General features: G+C 39.7%; 4 protein-coding genes across 4 annotated transcripts; 2 read left to right on the top strand and 2 right to left on the bottom strand.

Moving 5' to 3' along the window:
• Positions 1-30: 30 nt before the first annotated feature.
• Positions 31-4,154, bottom strand: otop2 (otopetrin 2). Its single transcript, XM_043232741.1, has 7 exons — positions 4,043-4,154; positions 2,877-3,259; positions 2,571-2,707; positions 2,429-2,487; positions 1,900-2,048; positions 772-1,586; positions 31-600 (listed from the first exon to the last, which is right to left on the bottom strand). Exons 1-7 carry the CDS (start codon positions 4,084-4,086, stop codon positions 430-432), a joined length of 1,758 nt encoding a protein of 585 aa, XP_043088676.1. The 5' UTR covers positions 4,087-4,154; the 3' UTR covers positions 31-429.
• A 119-nt stretch (positions 4,155-4,273) lies between these two features.
• Positions 4,274-10,825, top strand: ush1ga (Usher syndrome 1Ga (autosomal recessive)). Its single transcript, XM_043232851.1, has 3 exons — positions 4,274-5,288; positions 8,095-8,545; positions 9,090-10,825. Exons 1-3 carry the CDS (start codon positions 5,125-5,127, stop codon positions 9,894-9,896), a joined length of 1,422 nt encoding a protein of 473 aa, XP_043088786.1. The 5' UTR covers positions 4,274-5,124; the 3' UTR covers positions 9,897-10,825.
• Positions 10,826-12,664: 1,839 nt separating this feature from the next.
• amn (amnion associated transmembrane protein) lies at positions 12,665-14,189 on the bottom strand. The gene is given in 2 exon segments (XM_043232840.1): positions 12,665-13,519; positions 13,522-14,189. Coding segments are annotated over 2 exon segments (1,425 nt in total). The 5' UTR covers positions 14,153-14,189; the 3' UTR covers positions 12,665-12,725.
• Positions 14,190-15,062: 873 nt separating this feature from the next.
• zgc:112148 (uncharacterized protein LOC550424 homolog) lies at positions 15,063-17,488 on the top strand. The gene is made up of 7 exons (XM_043233317.1): positions 15,063-15,160; positions 15,365-15,435; positions 15,696-15,840; positions 16,107-16,196; positions 16,869-16,994; positions 17,098-17,226; positions 17,317-17,488. Exons 1-7 carry the CDS (start codon positions 15,149-15,151, stop codon positions 17,341-17,343), a joined length of 600 nt encoding a protein of 199 aa, XP_043089252.1. The 5' UTR covers positions 15,063-15,148; the 3' UTR covers positions 17,344-17,488.
• The last annotated feature ends 2,946 nt before the right edge of the window (positions 17,489-20,434 follow it).

Below are 20,434 nucleotides of genomic sequence, written 5' to 3'. Positions count from 1 at the left end.
AGACTTCATTTATGGAACAAAACAAAAGAGTACAGTTTGCTCATTTTAATCTCGGTACACAGTGAACAGAATAAACAGATATCGGGAATTCACAGGTGCTCTCTGGTAATACTTCCAGAGGGTTTTACTGCGTTGCTAACAGTCGAATGCCTGTAACAGGATTAGGCCATATTTCAGATGATATTCTGTCATCATTCACATATTCAAACGGATTTCAGTTTAACATGGTCTATATCTCCACACACACACACACTCACATGTACACATTGTTGTATTATACACTAAAAATGTAGTAAAAAATAATACAATTTCTCTTTCAGCTAAACAAAAATATAATATAAAAATATATATATGTATATATATATATATATATGTATATATAGTTTACAAAGATATGTGCATAAGCTCGTACAGTTCCTGAGCAGTCGTTTAAGAGGCGAGTCCCACCTCAAACAGGCTAGCCACTGAGTGCATGCGGTAGAAGATACCGAAAGGCATTCCGATGTTCACTACCGCCGCCCACGTTTCGAATTCAAAAATGTCTGATCCGACGGAGTTGTCAAACTGAGGCCGGGCTCCGAAGGCAGGCATAATCCAAAGCTACAAAACAGAAGTGCAATGTACAGAATTAGATTCATTTTCAAAATGTTTCCAAATCGTCCGGACGTTCCCAAAAATTCTGCAGTGTTTCTGGAAATTTGCGGAAATGTCCCACCTCCTTTTAACCCTACCATTAACATAATAAAAAAAAATTTGGAGTCAGGTACTTACAATGACATTGCAGAATAACAGGAAACCACAGATCTCCTTAAGGATCCTCCTCTGCCAGGAGAGCTGACCCTGGAGCAACGTCAACGGGATGGGTAGCGTGTGAGCCGGGACGATGGAGCTGCTCCGTCTTTCGGGGTCTCTCTCTCGTACGGCCACGACATTGGCGAACACGGTGGTAGTCTCAGTCTCTCTGAACGGCTCTCGATGGAGGCCTTTGATGAGGAAGGCGTTCTGCAGGCACAGCTGGATCACAGTCAGAATAGAATTGGTCAGGTTGAGTCCGTTTACGTGCCCCTTGACCCCTGATGCCAGAACTGCTACTATAGTAAAGTAACAGATGAGGAACTGGCCCAAAGATGCTCCCACAAGCAGCCCTACATCCAGACTCCTGGTAGGGTTCTTCCCGGACACCTGCTCTCTTTTATCCATCCGGAAGATTATACAGCCGATCAGAGTCGTGATGGACATCAGAAGGATGGCTACTATGTTCATGATGTAATGCATTATCAGAGCTTCCTCCTTCTTTTTTGGGTCTTCTTTGGCCACGTCCACTTCGTAAACCACAAACGTAGCCAGGCCCGCCACCAGAATGATCAGGCCAAAAACTGGTCCGACCAGAACGTCCCAGAGGCTAAAGTGCAGATTGTGGCTATGGTGTTCATCCATCTGGCGGCCAACGTTTTTCCACATGACGTAGGCCATAGCTGATGCGAAGAGGCTATACTCGATGTTGAAGGGGTACAGATAGTAGTAGGCCTTCTCAAAAACATCGCACATGTCATGGCTACACTTGCAATCACTCGCTCCAGCGCGATCTGGAAGACAACAACGGGTAGAACGTCAATAAAATACTCTAATCTAATGCTAATCTTTGAAATAAATGAATCAATACAACAAGTCCACAACCCTGTTGAAATAAACAGCTGCTTAGGTATGTTTTGAAGCTTTGCTGCTGGTTGGATCTGGTCCTTAGTTGGTCAAGAGCTGGTTTAAGCTGGTCCTGATCAGGAACTAGTAGCTTATACCCAGTTGCCATGCTTCAAAACATCTCTAAACTGGCATATAAACTGGCTTTTTTTCATCAGGTAAGTCTCCAAAGTGTGCAGTATTATTTGCTGATTAAATCACCTTGTGATGTGACATCAATTTTGTAACCACCACTTGAGGAGCTGTTGTATGAAGGGTTAGCTGGAGCCACTGTTTGATGGAGCGACTCTTCTGTTACCGCCGTCATCCACACTATAAGGTTCGTAGACAACGTCAACATCAAACCACAACTGCAACGAGAGAGTAAATATTACAATGCAGTAATGCTAGTGGCTTTGTTTCATAGAAGTGTACACTCAACACAAGAGTCAATGCACATGCCGCTATCCTATCAAACCTTCAGTCGGGCAAACATTTCCTTGAGCCAACTTTAAAATATATGCTCATTGCTTAACACGGAGATGTCAGACAGTTCTACAGTCAATCGGCTATTCAAGGTGTCTACAAACAACAAATTTCCTTTACGCTCCTGGAAGGGTGCGATCAGTTACCTACATTTTCCCATTAATTTCACTTCCTGACTACACACTGAGGTCAAGATAGCAAAAGACAAGGAAATAAACTGACAAAACCCAGATGAATAAAGCATTATCAACCGCCAGGGACTCACCGTGTGACGATTTGCTGTATCTGCACACAGTCTTTTGCATGAACCCAGAGGACGTATGTCTGAAATATGGAAGAGAGCATAATTAAATGTTCTAGAAATGCAAGAATAAATAGCATAAAACCATTCTTGATTTTTAACCTACCTGTACGATAACAAACAGAGCTTGTACAACAGGGAAGGCGATTTTCACAGGCGACTCGCAGTGTATACGACCCACGTAATAAATAATCTTGAAAATGTCCATGATTACACTGCAGACGCCAAACAGAACCAGTCCACCTGATGAAGAAACAAGCAGGAAATAAGCACTTGGAAGTAGATTTCTATGGAATATACAAGATAGTGAGAACAACCCAAATTTTTTTCTGAAATCTTTCATTTAGCGTCATTCAATTCAAATCCATTTGTCAGCAACTCCTTTACTGGACCATACAAAATGAAGACTCACCTCTCAGCCAAACTGGTCCAGCATGACTGTCTTTGTAAAGCACTGCTCGGTACACCCTCGAAGTATGGATTTTGTAGTAAACCAACCATACGGTGGTGAGAATGACAAGCAAGATGAGGAAAATCAGAAGGTGAGACGAGGTGATCTGGATCTTGTTGAAGACGCTTCCACAGACAATGGGGATTCCGAGGAGCAGGATGTTTAAGGAGATGAATCCAGACAGAAGCCACCCCCAGTTGCGTCCCTTCTCCACCGCTTTTAAACCGCCGTGGGCGAGTCCTGGGTTAACCGTCTCTCCATGGGAACTGACTTGGATGGTAGATATCTGGTTCTCGATAGCTTCTAGGTCTTGCTTCGTCGTCATGTTGTGTGAGTTAGAAGAACTGTCCAAGAGAAAACACAGTTTGTAAGTGGAGCTCTAAGAGTCCGAGTTAAAAAGAGTTTGTAGAGTATGAAGCATGCAAAGACCTTCTACGAGTTGTCATGCAAAATAATTAGAAGGAGCCTAGTTTCCTCAAGCTATATAAATGCTTGAACCCGCATAAGTATCCAACCAATCACCTCTCTCCTCTTCTGCTTACGTCTTGCCCTACGTCTATCCCACATCTGAATGGACCAGCATCCTCAAATCTGACTTGACAATATTGGAAATCTAAAAAGATTTCACCTTTGCTTGCACTGGACCAAAGCCAGCCAAGAGCTCCCAGCTATTGTGATAACAGTGTTTAACAAGAGGGCTACCTGCACAGTCCCTACAGTCTGTTTGGTGACGAAGGAAATGTGAAGTACTGATCAGACACCCTCAGCTCTGAGTCATCAACAAATATTGAGCTTTTATTTACTTCAATCATATCTGTGTTCAAAATATTAAGCCTTTATTTACTCAGCTTATATCGGTTTTCACAATCATTGTGATATTCAGCCTCACCCAAATTCATTGCAAATGTCTGAGTACAATGGAATTGTGCATTGTTTCTTTTGAGACCTATGAAAGCATCGTATTAATGGTGATTATTAATGTCAACACAAGAAATATTAGCATGCGCTTTTACCAAAAGCAACTTGCATTACTTCCAAAACACAGAATTTCTAAAGTAAACATAGTGCAAAAGCTATTCGGCGTAACACAATTCTAATATGCTAGATAGTTAGTATACTTCACTTACCAAGAGTAGGAACCGCTGGCCTTCTGAGGAGCATGCCACCTCATGGTATATATATTCTCTTGGTGACACAAAGATTTACAGCCGTATCACTGAAGGACCTGTAACCTGTCAGACACAACACAGTACACAAATAATTAGAACAAAATGTATGAACAATTTGACATCTACTGTACACCATGCAGTTATAGGCATTATAAATCCTCAAACATCAGTGGAGGTGTGTGTGATAATGTCACAGTGATGGTACATCATGATATATATACCATCCATATAAAACGCCCATAAATAACATTGATGGAACTATTAATCCAGGTTTAAATGACTGGTAATTCACAGACGCAGTATATAAAAAAAGTTGATTCGACACATTTAAAAGTACTATTTATTATGGGAAAATAATAGCAGGCCTGCTTAGTAGTTCACATTTCCTTGTTCCCTGTAGTGACTGCCATTTGTATAACCACAGTTTTACTACAAACACCACGTTTAACCTATTAAACGTTCATTTGTGGTTAGAACGGTTTAGCTAGCAACCGTGTTTTTGTAGCAAAAACTTTTGGCTAATTTTCGCTAGGGTTAAATCACGAAGACTGTCCACCAAAACCACAATTAAAAATATGACACCAGATATCAAAAGCATTTCAGCACAAACCTAATTTTCAGGTTAAACATTTCGGGGAGAAATGTGTTCACAAAAATGGATATTTTTAATTAATATATACTACAACTTTTTTTCCAAGTGTTTAGATGTAGCTTCTGAGTCTTGATGCCGCTTTATTTGAACGTTTATTGAGCGATAAACACTCGTTTATTAACGCTATCCGTGTGCTTGGGATTTTTCAGGGGACAGCGGGCTTCTTTTACAGAACCCAGTAATATAATATTTCGAATCCCCAAACGTGAACGAGATAGTATGCTTCGCAGGGACCGAGCTGAAGCCACACCCTCGCGAGCCGCCCGCAGCGCGTCTGAGGTGTCCTTGGAAACTCCAAGCGCCTGAAGCGCGCCGCAGCCGGTCAGGGGTTCAGAGCTGATGCACAGAGCCAGTGAAAGAGTGATGGAGGCTGAGGTTCGAGATCACCATGAATGACAAATACCACAAGGCAGCTCGGGATGGCTACCTTGACCTGTTGAAAGAAGCGACGCGGAAGGACCTGAACGCTCCGGATGAAGATGGCATGACACCGACCCTATGGGCCGCTTACCACGGCAACCTAGAGGCGCTGCGGCTGATTGTCGGGAGAGGGTAAGACCGCTCTACAATGTATTAGTTACACGAATCGGTTGAGTTTGTGGGTTTAACGGAAGTGCAACCCGTATGTTTCGCGTGCACGCCTCATATGAAATCGCTTGGGCATGGCGCGGATCTCTAGTCACCGTTACTGTGCATCATCACAACCCAGCACTGGTGCTTCACGGGGCTGATGCTTTTATTAGGATAACAGGGTGCGGAACACGCCGTTTTCCGTTCCCCAGCCCACTTCCTTAAACCCTTTCTCGTGATATTTATGGTGGCGTTATGTAACATATATCGAGTTTGCAGAGGAGCATGCCATACCAACATAATACCGAAAAGGCTACTGTAAAAAGTCATTCAAGTAACATGAAAAGCAACTGGCTTTAGGTCAAAAAATAATGAATCAACACCATCAACAAAATCTATTTCTGAGAGTTAGTTGTTTGCATGTTTTTGCAGAATTCGCAATGAAAAATACATCGTATTGGTATTTTAACACGGTGATTTTTTTTTCTCTCGTGTTCCTGTGCCTTAAACTTTCCGAGCATTCCATTAGCAACAACCTCAAGGTCATAGGTTCAATTCCCTGTTAATGCACAGACTGATTAAAAATGTATACACTGAATGCACCTTAAGACAAGTACACCGCCCCTGCTGCTCCTTAGCAGGCCCCTATTCGTTTGCAGTGTCATTTGAGTTGTTTTATCACTAACAATTCCACTTTGCGTGATATAGAGCCGCCCTGTTCATGCCGATGACAGAAGACGGATAAAAGCGGACGCACAAAAGCTTTCATCAGAGTTGACCTGGTTTCCTCTGCGGACCTAGAGGCCCTTTATAAAAGATCTTAATTGTCAGAAGTTCTCCCACTGTTCTGCGGTCCTGAATGCATAATCGGACTGTTTGAGCACTGAAAGCCGCTGGCTATCGCGTGATCTCCTTCACATAAAGCAAAGCAAGCATCGCGTTTCTACGGTTAGAGCCAACTTATGCTCATGTACACATAGGGATACAGTAATTAATCCCTTAATTTGGGTGTTTCATTTCTCTAGTGATTAATTCAATGGCACTGACTGATCCCTGAAGCATGATTTCCCACGATAATGCCCACCGTCGACAGAAAAGGTTTTCAAGAGGTCATTAGTGCGTTACGGTACATGAGAACAGGCTCTGAACTGTCATGAATCATGCTATTAGAAGCTGTTAACAAACAGGGACAGTAAATGATGGTAAAAATAGCAACGATGGGAAAAAAAATAGACATTTATGGGTGGTGGGTAACATATAGCAGTCGTGTTGGGAGATAACCAACAATATTATACTTCTCTTCCACTAAGTTCACAATGTTCTGATAGTCATATGTCTTCTCGTCTGACAGTATTATTACTCGTGTAGACCGTGAGTTATGAACTGTCATTTATAGCACACTAATACTAGACCAGCTGCAGTACACGGGAGTGAGATTGATTATAATAAGGATCTATAAGTCTCTTTCACTCTATAATTTGTATACGATGAGTATTGGCGTGCCAAAAATCAAGGTCAGGTAGGTTATCGGGTCATAATCCAAATTCTGGCTTGACCCAATAGCGCACACAGCTCCCTTTGCTAACTGTGAAAACCTTGCAGCTTTTCTCATCCATAATGCATCACTGCAAGGCTTCACCTGTCACCCATCAAATATTAATTAGGCTCAACTTGCGCTTCGTGCAGAAAACAGTAAGATAGGGCTTAACTGTAAGGTGCAAATAAGAGCAGCACAAATCATATATATATGGTAAAATATGACTTTTGCCATACAATTATGCATCAGATTTTTTTTTCACGATAATATATACCATATTGTACCTGTAGGTGGAGCTATACAGTATAGTAGTAAAGCAAAAAACAGTAATGTTTCGATCTGAGTTTAGTTTCAAGCGATCCAATTGTCATATCATAATGCATCCCACTGTACTGAGGGCAAAGAGCACCATATAGCACGTAACGTTAATAATAAGTTCTAATAGAGATATGCGATACTACTTAATAGAGAATTGCATGCAAATTACAGTGGTACCTATATGTTTTAAATAGCTCAACATAGCATTTCGACAAACTAGATTTAAATGATTGTCTATTTATGCGTTTACTAGAATGAATATTGAATATAGAAATGACGAACAGTCACTGTGCACTGTATGTAGTTTCTACTAATCATAGATTAGAACGTTTTGTATAGTTTGAGAATAGTTTCTTTGTTGGCCTGTGGTTACAGTCTGAACACAGGAATTTAGTGTGACATCACCTATGCAACTCTATCATTCTTGCTAGTAAGGAGACACCCAACAAGCTCCCTCTTATTCACGCAGGCGATCAAATTACCGATCCAGTGGTTTGGATCGGCATTAGGAGAGATAAACCTGGATTACTGGCTTACAAAAGAAAACTTATGTAAGTGAGAAAAATAAGAGATTGCATGGGTTATGTAACACACCTGTTTGTCCTTCCTATGGCCCTCTTAAGATGCTTTTTTAGATATCAAATGTGTAGAGCAGGTTGTTTCAGTTTCATAGACATGCATTATTTACTGGCCTTCACGGGTGACAAACCAGTGCTGAAAACATAATCAAAAAATCATGGGATTGCCAGTGTGGTCTCAGCTATTCTTGGGATATAAAACAAATAATAAGGACAGCTTGGAAAAGGTTATATCCAGTTTCACTTTACACTTAAAAATGTGAACTGTATATGCTAGATATAGTCTATAGTGGTTTCACGGAGGTCATTATTAAATGCCACACCTGATATGGATCTATCATGGCTCTACTTTCAGGGGGAACCCAGATAAGTGTGACATATGGGGGAACACGCCGCTCCACCTGGCTGCCTCCAATGGCCATCTCAACTGCCTGTCCTTCCTGGTGTCGTTTGGTGCCAACGTGTGGTGCCTGGACAACGACTACCACACACCGCTGGACATGGCCGCCACCAAGAACCACATGGATTGCGTGCGCTATCTGGACTCCATCGCTGCCAAGCAGACAGCCCTCAACCCCAAGCTAGTGAGCAAACTGAAAGACCGGGCTTTCCGTGACGCCGAACGCCGCATCAAGGAATGCATTAAAATGCAGCAGAAACACCGACGGCGCATGGAACGCAAATTTCAAAGAGAGACAACGGAAGCATCGGTCTCTGATGCCATGAGCTTCTCCAGCTACGCCAGCAGTACCTTGAGTCGCAAGCTACGCCACTTCAACACTGCCACAAATGTGCCATACTCCCAGGTCAGATTGCTCTCCAGAGCTTAAATATTTGGGGCCAGTTTAACTAAACAATTAACGTAGCACGAGAGCACAATTCCAAAACAGCACCAATGGGTGTGGAAATTTCTTTACTAACTAGGTGATTTACTAACAATTCGCAAATTGAAGAACACAGATGCGCCATCCCATTTACATACCGACCAACGCAATACACCAAATGCAGCACAAATTAAAGTAGTCGCAAATAAAGAAATAAAGAAGCCAAAAAATGTAAGTTATTGTGTGGTTCCTAGTTGAGTCATTTATTTCCTGAAGCAATCTAAAAATAACATGACTTGACAAACTATATGTTCGGATGATGTGTTATTCTGGCAAATTTATATTTTAAATGCCTTCTACCACATGCTCTCTGTTCTCTCCAGTGCCTCTTCTAGCAACAATAATTAAATCAATTTCAAAATAGAGTAATTCAACTAGGGCAAACATTAGTAAATCTTTTGGTGTGATTCATTTGAATACTCTCCCCTCATACATTTTATATACTTGTGCTATTTTTTCACTCTAGGCTACTCTCCATGCCACAGCCAGGGGAAAAACTAAGATCCAGAAGAAGCTTGAGAAGAAAAAGCAAGGTGACGGGACATTCAAGATTTATGAAGATGGCAGGAAGAGTGTCCGCTCTTTATCTGGCCTACAACTAGGCAATGACGTTATGTTTCTCAAGCAGGGAACGTACGTCAACCCTAAAGACCGGTCTCGTCGTAACATACGTGACATGTTCCCTAGTGACAACGAGGATGCCATCTCACGTGCCATCAGCGAACCCGACTTGCACGGTCATGATGTGGACCATTCAGAGATCAGCACTGACTCAGGCCATGACTCGCTCTTCAATCGTCCCGGCCTGGGCACCATGGTTTTCCGCCGCAACTACGTGAGTGGTGGACTTTTTGGGATTGGGAGCAGAGACGAAGGCAGTCTAGCAGGCAGCGAACGGGTCGAGAACGTGCGGCTCCACAGCCGGATGCATCGCGTTCCCAGTCTGGACGAAGATAGTATCGGAAGCGCCCGTAGCCTTCAAGAGAGGAACCTGCAGGAGCTGCCATGGGAAGAGGTGGAGTTGGGACTGGATGACGATGATGAGCCTGAAAGCAGCTTTTTGGAAGTGTTCCTAGCCACGCAGAGCATGAACGAGTTCATTCCTATCTTCAAAAGAGAAAAGATCGACTTGGATGCCCTGCTGCTGTGCTCAGATGATGACCTCAAGAGCATTCACATCCCCTTGGGGCCTCGCAAGAAGATCATAGACGCCTGTCAGAGCCGATTGGAGACCATTGAGGACCCAGGCTGCATAGAAGACACTGAGCTGTGAAGCCCTTCAAGGGTTACTCCACCCCAAATTGAAAATATGTTTATTAATCACTTACTTCCATGTTGTTCCAAACCTGCAAAAGCTTTGGTACACAATATAAGATATTTTGAATGAAAACCAGGAGGTGAGGTTGCTTTCAAAATGGCGCTATGGTAACTCTACGGTGACACTGAATAAAGTTGTTTTTAGAGTTTTCTATCCATACAATAAATATTCTCACTTCATAACATTATGGTTGAATCACTGATTACACATGGACTATTTCTGAAACAAAGCTTTTACTGGCTTGAAATGACATGGGGGTAATTGATTAATGGCAAAATTGTTATGTATTTTTTTAAGTATGTCAACTGGTTTGAGCTGCTTTAGTCTGGCTGGTTATGAGCAGGAGCTAATTGCTTAGGCACCAGCACATGACCAGCTCCAACCAGCTCAAACTAGATGCCATGCTATAAAACAAAACTAACCATCATATGATGTTTTTTTTCAACAGGGATGTCTGCTTTTACCTCGTGAATGCTGAAGAAAGCAAGAGTTTACAGAACCATTGTTTCACTTTTTTTTGACGATAGTTGCTTCATCAACATTTGGCCAATGCACCAGTTGTTAAAGAAACAGGGGTCTTTATAAGTCTCGGAGGGCCAGTTTAGCTCCAGAGTTAGATTCTGGAGACCTTGATTAGCAGACAATAAAATGAAAACAACCTGTGGTGTAAAAAGAAATTCTCTTTTCATACATTTTTGTAGAGAGGTTTTTAGAGGACCAATGTTGAAATAGCTGGCTACATTACCTCTTTAATTGACACAAACAACGCAATATGCATAAAAATGGTAATTCAGTTTCAATTTAATGGTTAACGTGTCATGTGGCAAATAAAGAGTATGAAAATGAGGTAAAATCTCATTACACACACTCTTAATCTCATAATATTTCAGCCCCGTGGGGTATGTATCTCAGTGCCTGCGCTTTCTTGACAATATGTCATTTAAGACATAACTTGTATATATAACTTGACAGATATTTTCCTTTTAGATGTACAAAGCTCATTATGTGCTATATATGGTGTTAATTATACCATTGCTATTCTTGTTAATGCACAGATTTGGTTAGTTTGCTGAATATGGTGAAATGTACAGTAGATGGATTAACAGAATCTGACGTCAGTGTTGCTGTTGTGGGGACTGTATGTAGGATACAAGCACCCTCACATTATGTTACACATAATGTTTACATATATCAGGCCATAATGTGTTTTTTGAAACATGAGCAATTGGATGAGTTGTTTGACGCATGGTTGAGTTGGTGTACACAGAGAACCCTTTGTTGATCCTGAAGCTTTAACTTGAGGAGCATAGACCTCATTACCGCTGAGTCATTTCATTTATCACAACAATGGTTTCTTTTTGAACTGAGGTATATTGTCAGTAAACAGTATGGTTCATGCACAGGTCTAGAGGACAGCGGGTTCTTGAAGGCCTATCTGTGCCTATCTGTTTTTACATGATGTCTTCCTTCAAAATGTATGAACATGAACAATATTTACAGCCATGTTTTGTAATTCATACATCGACTTTATTCATAATGTTATTTGTTGGTATGTAACTATTAAATTCATAATCTTTAATGAAAAATGATCTGGTCGTTACATTTTGATCAGTATTAAAAGTGCTGCGTCTACTTTTGTCCTGCTTCTCTTTGTGGAAACTGCAATAAATGGGGGCCGTCAAACTTATTCAAATATTTATAATTATATGTGTGTTCTCTCACAGGGCTGTTCAAAGCCTTCAGAGAAGAAAAGACTGTAAATGTGATGCTTGTTGACACCAACAAAGATATAACGATTAATGTTCCCTTAGGAAATTATGCTAATTATGTTAAATATCCTGTCTGACTTCAGAGGACAAAGCTCCTGTATGGTTCAACAGAACTGTCCGGAAGACACAAAGCAACGTGCACATCTTCAAGTTTACAGCTCCACCTTACACTGAACCACAGATGGTAAAGGTTATGAGGAAATGCTAAATAACATTTAACCTGTACAATGTCATGATTTTTCCTGAGGCTGCATTGAGATCAACAACCTCTAGTTCTACACCATACAGAATTTCTGCTGACCATCTTAGAACCATATATCCAACACGGACGTCACCTTTTGGAACTTGACTTGTAGTAAAATCTAAAGGGGAGTAGTCTCGCTGCTGGTGATTTAAATAGATTTTCAGTCATTCATGTCTTGGCCATTTCTAAAGAATCTGCTATGCAACATCAGGAATCTTTAAAAATCCTTAAGAGACTTTTAGAAACTCAAGAAGCCCAAATAGGTTCTTGACTACTGAGCATGCTGTACCACTGAAGAATCTTTATTTTTAAAGGTGAATAATTAAGTATTTGTCGTAAACAGAGTAGGGCTCCAGTCTAACAACATGGCAAAAATCCAGCATAACACTTTGAAGTTGTAACCTTCAAATCTCAGGTTCAATAATTGTACTTGTTTGTCACTGAGGAGAGATTTCTTTGATATTTGAAAACCAAATGTTGTGACAACAAACTTCATGTGGGCATTTCCACGTGCATGTAGTATTAAACATTCATCAAATGCATGTTTGTATCAATACATTTCACTCTGAATTAAAAATAGTAAAATGTAATAATAATAATACAACTAAAAATCTTCTATGCTTGAATTTTTTTATTAAGAGAAATATGATTATGTGGTGCATTCAGCTTGTGAAAAACATACAGTAGTATATATTTTTGTAAAAACACAAGCAGTGGAATTTATTTTTGTATAATTTTGAGATTAATTCATCAAGAATTGTTGTATTAAGCTCATGCACTAAAATCAGTTTCGTCATAAGCAGGATTTACGAAATGCACTCCTGACTGAGTTAAGGTTATCGAGTTCATCATCTCTGTCCCATACAGCCCTGGCTCCTCAGGCATCATAGTCGGTTTGTCAAACATGGGATTGTCAAAGCCGTGGTCCAAGGGGCCACCAAGCTCCCCAATCTCGCTACTGTTCTTCCACTTGCTAAATGAGGGCATGCTAGGCATTCTGGGTATCCTAACAATGCCACGACGATAGAGCACAACGACAGCCGCAAGTAGACCGATTCCCAGCAGGGAGCCCAGCACTGCACCCACCACAACCCCTGCACCACTTCCAGCCGTCTCGCTGCTGCTCGCCCCAGATGATGCCTGGAACTCTGCACTGGTGATGCCGATGTTCAAGCCTTGGTTGTGCACATCCTGCACTACGTCTCGAGCGAGAACTTCAGCCAGCTTCCCGGCTTCCTGACCTGTTTTCTGGTCCAGAAGCAACACCTGAATCTCCTGAGTGGCTCCAAAAGGAATCACTCGCAGCAGCCTCTGCTCTTTTGACACTTTGGACAAGGCCATCTGTATAGATTCATATTTATGCTGGCTAAGAAAGAGGTGCTGCAGACGCTGGCGATACGACTCAAAGTTGAAGCTTGAGGAGAACTGAACGTTAACGATGGCACCACAAACGTTGCAGCAGTGTCCCACCGGTTGCAGGGGTTTCTTGCACTCCAATGAATCGCATTTCACATTTGAACAGATCCTGTCTCGATTTCCAGAGTTGTCACAAATGCACCCGTAATATCTTCGCAGCCTGAACTGCCAACTTTAAGGTATGAGGAGCCATGGAATTGCAGCTTGCCGGAATTGGATGACAGGTACTGAGAAAACTCAGAGCTGCTGGTGAACTTCTTCCCAAGTACAGATACACTCTTCACGGGCACGTCATGATCTGAAGAAACGTCCACACGGAATGAGGTGGCCACTCGAAATACCACGTCGTCATACTGGCATGGGACACTCTCCTCGTGGACTGAAAACTGATATGTGCCTCTGTCCAGGTCGTTGATTGTGGTTGCAGCCACCCAGAGCGATGGATCGAACCATTTCAGAGAATCAGGGTCTTTAAAGTGTGCCGTGACCCCAGATCCACAACCAGGATCTCCACCCTCTCTTACAGTAAATCCAGCGCCAGGTGCCAGAATCAGTTCTCCATCCACTGGCAAGCTCATTCCAGTGATAGTGTGAGCCGTTTCTACATACACCGATACTTTCCTCTGAGCTAAAAACACCACTTGGTCATTACTGCATGGTACAGAGCCTTTATCCCAGTTGGTAGCATTTTCAAAATTGGTATCTGGAATCCATTGCTTGTAGAGTGCATCAGTAAAAGGTAAAATGCAAAGGAAAAGCAAGACGTTGCGTCGAAGAGCCATCGTGAAATGAATCAGTTCGAAGAAACACAGACCGACCTTTGCTCAGTCCCTAACGGTACGACTGTCACATGAGTGCTCACGCTTTAACTTAGTAACAAATTCACAAGAGCTGTTTTGTCAAGTCAAACATCTACTTCAATGACAATAAAGGCACACATTAAGACTACTGTAAAATGCTTAACAGCCAAATTGTGGCGCTGTGTTGCGTACATATAGCAGTGGGTTCCACGAAAACATGGTATAGGAGAAAAAGTACATTGTTACATTACTCTCTCTATCTCTCTCTCATGTTCTTTCTTAAATGTAGAGATGCCACGTTGGCAGTATACCTTACTTCAGTGTATATAATGTTAAGGCACTGCAAACGATTTCCACCATTTTGCTGACTTAGCCAATCAATTAGACTAGCCCCATCAATTTAGCAACACACACTCTTTCCAGCGACAACCAAGTCATTGTTCGCAAATCTAAAATGTACTAAAAGTTTTACAGGCAAATAGATTGTGATTGAGTTTTTTTTTTTTTGTAACGGGGTGTGCCATGATACAAAAATACAAAAACAATACCCTGAAGGATTAGCACATTAATATATAAACAGTTCTCCGAGTTACTTTGGTACTAATTTGTATATTGGCCTTCGTTGTTCTTTTACTCAGCTAGTCAGAACAGCTAGTCACTTTTAGCAGGACCAGTGCTAATGCTAAACAGATGGCTGTTATACAGTATATATATGTATATATATATATATATATATATATATATATATATATATATGTATGAAAAATATATTTGGAGCATAACTAGCCATAAGTAGCCTAAAAAAAAGAAAGAAAAGAAATAACGTGTTGAGATTAGCACGTAATAATCATTATTTGAGCCACCATGCGCCCCCTAAAGGAGGACCCTCAAATGAAATATTACGAACATTTGATCCTCATGGACCAGACACGTGTGTTTACATACACGTAAGCAGGAAACAAGACTGCGTGCGCCAACATGAGCAGACAGGTGAGTTGTCACTTATATTTTCTATAAAGAAACCTGTTACGAAAGAGTCCTCGGTGACAGCATGTAGAGTTTCGCATCGTTAAGTGCACCTGTAAGCATCGCTTGTTGATGAAGGAATAATAAATGAAAACATAACGGTTGCATTACGCGCATAAAGTTCAGGATGTCGTAGTAACGTAAACCGACGCAGTATTTATTTTGAAGGATCCTCTCGGCGAAGTGCCATTATTCTACGAGGACGAAAATGCGTTTAGAGAGAAGAAATCAAAGATCAGGTGAGTTGGGAAAACACAGACTAGAAACTGATGAACGTTAAGTGAAATTTTGTAACTGCTGTATGTTTCTTCCGTAACATTTCAGTTGCATAGGGACCAGTACTTATTATTATTTGCATATTAGTATGCCTAACGTTGACTGTATATTAATGCTTATATAGCACATAACAAAAGTCATTAAAAATACATTTTGACCGTTTCTGATTCTTCTTTTTAAAATCATTCTTCAGTCTACATAAATAATAGTTTGTTCCTCTCAGGCATCCCCTGGCCTGCTTTTTTCATCTCCTCTTTCGCACAAGTGCCATCCTGATCTACCTCTTTTGCGAGTTTCTCAGCCAAAGTTTTATTGCCAACATGGTCACCATCATTTTACTTCTGTCATGTGACTTCTGGACAGTAAAGGTGAGCATGAAGTCAACGCGCATCTTCTGGTTTTATTACTAATAATCAAAAATTGCATTGGTCAAACCTTGGTCCATAAGGTATCTTCCTCTTTATCTGCCTTTTTACTGGAATAAAATCCAAGCCTCATCCTGTGTGTTCCTCATTGAAGTTCTTTTTACTCCAGATTAAAGAAGTAAAAAGAGCATTTCACTTTGACTTCAGTAATGTATAATAATCAGGTCTTCTGAGCGTTTCTGAACGTGTTGTTTCATATGCTGTGTAAGAACGTGACGGGGCGGCTGTTGGTGGGCTTGAGGTGGTGGAATCAGGTTGATGAAGATGGTCGCAGTCGTTGGATGTTTGAATCCAGATCAGTAAGTCTCGCCACCCTCAACTTTACAACACTGCAGTACATTAAAAAACCATGGAAATCGACCCTACAATAAAAGTCAGGTTTATGATCGTGACTAACAAAACTGAGGTAATGTACAACTTTAATATATAGCTTTAGCTAACTTTTATCACGGTTCGATCAAAGTTTAATGGTTGTGTTTTGTCACTGTTTTGTCACAACCAGTGTTAAGACGTTCCCTAACAGCGAGTTAAATTTCCTCTTTTGAGTCACACTGTTCAAATTTTTTTTAAAAAGAGTTTATTCTGACCTAATTTCCTAACCCTCGTGTTGTTCTAGACCCATATTGACTTTCTTGGTTTCATGGAACACAAAAGGAGAATTGTGAAGGATCTTCAAGACTGTTTTTCAAGACAATTAAAGCCACATGATAGCTTTGTGTGAAAAACAGAAGCTGTAATACATATTTACTATACACAATAAAACAGTAAAAATGCCCTTTACTGCATGTCTCAGGCCCTATTATCAATTTCTGCACATCTGCTGATCATGAATGCTATGGATTAATTTAGTCCTTTTTTAAGCTGCTTATTTGACATTGAGAGCTCTTTATTTTACACGTAAGGGAGAACGAATAACGAGAGGCTTTCTTTTCACGACTGAACTATGTCTTTGATACCCTTTTTTTTTACAGGGAACGAATAAAAATCGAGTGTCAAACTCTGATTCACGGATTTTCTGGATTGGTCTGATTTTGTGTCCATTGTTTTGGGCTTTCTTTGTCTTTAGCTCACTTTTCTCCTTCAACATAAAGTGGTTGGTGAGTTAAAAACTCTCAAATGTCTAATTTTGCTGCATCAAACATCTAAAATGTGAGCTGTAATCTTCTTGATGTGTGTGTGTGTGTGTGTGTGTGTGTGCAGGCGGTTGTAATCATGGGAGTTGCGCTACAGTGGGCAAACCTGTATGGATATGTGCGATGCAAAGTAGGTGGTGCAACCAAACTGAAGAACATGGCGACTAATTACTTTGGCGTTAAACTCTTCAAAACGGTAACGCTGAGTTTTAGAGCAATTAAATCATCTATAGTTAAATATTACTATAAGTGTGTATACATTAATTCAATCTTTATTTCCATGCAGGTAGTAAACAACCCAGAGGGACCCTAATTTGACCGTGGCTGCCTTCATTTCATTGATACGCCATTTTTTTTTTCATCTTTTTTTCACGATTCTTTCCTGCTCATGTTTAAATGGACCGATTTTCTTTTTGGCCAGCTTCTTTTGCTTACCATTAAAACATCTTTGAGAGAAATTGTATGTGTATGTGCAGTTCTGAACATTTACATTAAAATATTTAGTGTACGTTACTAAGCTGAAAAATACGTCTTAATACTTAATTTTATATATATATATATATATATATATATATATATATATATATATATATATATATATATATATATATATATATATATATATATATATATGTATAGATATAATGCATTGTCTCCTTTAGTCTTACGCTGTAAGCACGTCTCGATTTTGCTGAGTTTTGATGTTTCCCAGGTGAACATATTTTGTTGACCCTGGAACAACATTTTAATCCAAAAATCTTGACCATATGATCCCTAAAATCAGGGGAGATTACAGATGAATAACGCTGACGTACGAGCACCAAATACTGGTTTTAGACCTAAACTTCGAATCTGATTGGCTTATCACAACGTTGTTAAACGTGTTGAATCGGGAACGCGTCACACTCGGCAAAAATCAGGTTCTCACGACACCTAGACCATGTGTTACTTGTCGGTTGTTCTCCAGGTGCCGCTGTTGCTCAGCGATCAAAGGTTCGTTTTCCTATAAATCCTACTAGCGAGGGTAATCATTAAGATCTCAAGTGCTAAAAACGAGAATAATGACAGTAACTGCGACTTTTGGCTCGGTAAACTAAATTAATGGTTAGTAAGGTAGCATTTAGGTTCAGTTATGAGGTCGGATTAAGGGATCGTATGGAGGAAGGCATTAATATGTGCTAATAAACACAAATAGGCAACCAGTTCATCGTGGAAACCTCCAAATTGTTTGTTGTCCTGTAAAATTTTGCTCTTAAATAACCGCAAAAAGCTTTTCGTGCATATAAGTCTTCAATGAACGCTACCATGATGTTCAACAAGCGGAGTTTGACCAAATGTGCAATGACAGTAAAATATGACAAATCACAACTTTTGTTTGATAGCTGCAATATAAAATTCAGAAATGGGTCAAAGTATGCGGGCTGTTAAGGGAATATGTGAACAAACAGACATCACGAGATGCCACTTAAACGTGGTTTTATAGCAAGCAACTGTGAAAATACAGCTGCTGTCTTGGTTTTGTCATATACGTGCCGACACTGCCATCTGATAAATACGCTATGTTATTGGACAACATTGCCAGCTAAAATTAACGTGACACTACGGCTAACTGTTTCTCAGTTTGCACTACATAATGTATGTATTTTTGTGCAGAAAGCCGTTGTAACCTGCCTTGACGCATTCATTTTATCAAAAACAATTATTGCTTTAAAGTGGGCCACGTGTTGACATGCTGGTTCTCCGCTTGTAAGCGTTTCACCCTTATTGTCCCTGCGCTCTGTCTGGGTCATGTGACCACACCAAACACGTACGGGATTATTGTGAGATTACAACTAAATGAAGCCGTTTTCATCGAAGTGGAAACTAGATACGAACCTGTATTGACAATAATACAACTCAGACAAAAACAAATACATATATGCTCTGATTAGCTGAAATCTAATAGCCAGGATAAGGAAAAGTTTTTCTTTTTTTCTGCTGTATGACTGGATATCACATACACTATGAATATTTCGATCATTTGTCTTAATGCTCCTAAAGGGTCTGACGAGCATCATTTTCTTTCTCGTGTTGATGTTTTTGGACTAAAAATGAATGTATGTCTTTGTGCAGGAATTATTAATGTTCTTGCTTTTGCAGGACAGGAAAAAGTGTTTATTTTAAACCTAAATGATTTTTATCAGCTTTTAGTAGAAAAAAGCTAAAACAAGAAACAGCTTGGTGATTAAATATAGACATAAATTGATTAAAAAACGGATTGATTTTCAACACATTAAATATTATTCTTAATTATTTAGTTGATGTATATAAATATTAAATATTAATATATAATATAATGTATTAATCATTATATAATTTATTAAATATATATCCAGTTAATTCAGAAAGATTTCTGTATTCAATAGTGATATATATATACTAATTATGATTTTGAAGTTACATGATAATAAATAGCACGCATGTGTGTGTGTGTACTTCTATGTAACTTCATGTAACTTTTATATTTATGTCAGATGGATTTTACTTTTACCTTTTATATATATATATATATATATATATATATATATATATATATATATATATATATATATATATATATATATATAATTTTTTAAATTAAGATATTTGACTTCTGTAAGTGCTTTATTGTGGGACGAGTCATGAAAGACGAAAATTATACAACACATGAACTTTTGAAGTTTTGGACGACTTACTTTTGGCAAAATTTAAAAGAAATTAGCTGTTAGCACTTTTTGTAGTCCTGTCCTGCATGTAATATGTACATCCGTTTATTTGCACTTATTATAAAAATTACAATAGCTGTGTATTACTTACAGATACTAAACCAGAACCTACCCCAAACCTGATATTATTCTATATGGTTACCTTGTGCCACTACTTTCTTATATATATATATATATATATATATATATATATATATATAGAGAGAGAGAGAGAGAGAGAGAGAGAGAAAAATCAAAAATCATGAAACAATAAAAATAAAAACAAAACTTAAATGACTTGTTACGTTGTATTAGGGGTTGAACTGATGTTTCAAAGGCATTCTCGGTTCCGAATGGCTCTCAACTCTGCTGATAGAGACCAAACCGATGGCTAATCTATATAGATTTGACTTCATAGATTACCAGCATCACTCCTCACCCCACCCAGCGCCAAAAGAAAACCAAGTGTTTGTTGATATCAACAGCTTCTGCTATAACAGCTGCTATCGTGGTATCAACACCGTTGTCTAATCAAATTACAATAGCACTTTAATCGCCTCGCACACCATATAGCATGCAAAGGCACGATTGCCCTTTATCTGTTATATGTGATTTCTATCTCTCATATCTGTTTAAATAAGACAATATCTATAACAGTGAGATCCTCCGTTGAAAAGCTGA

Source organism: Puntigrus tetrazona, chromosome 3 (assembly GCF_018831695.1).
Source record: "Puntigrus tetrazona isolate hp1 chromosome 3, ASM1883169v1, whole genome shotgun sequence".
Taxonomy (NCBI): domain Eukaryota; kingdom Metazoa; phylum Chordata; class Actinopteri; order Cypriniformes; family Cyprinidae; genus Puntigrus; species Puntigrus tetrazona.
Note: the sequence above shows the minus strand (reverse complement) of the source record. Positions and strands in the feature narration are given on the sequence as shown.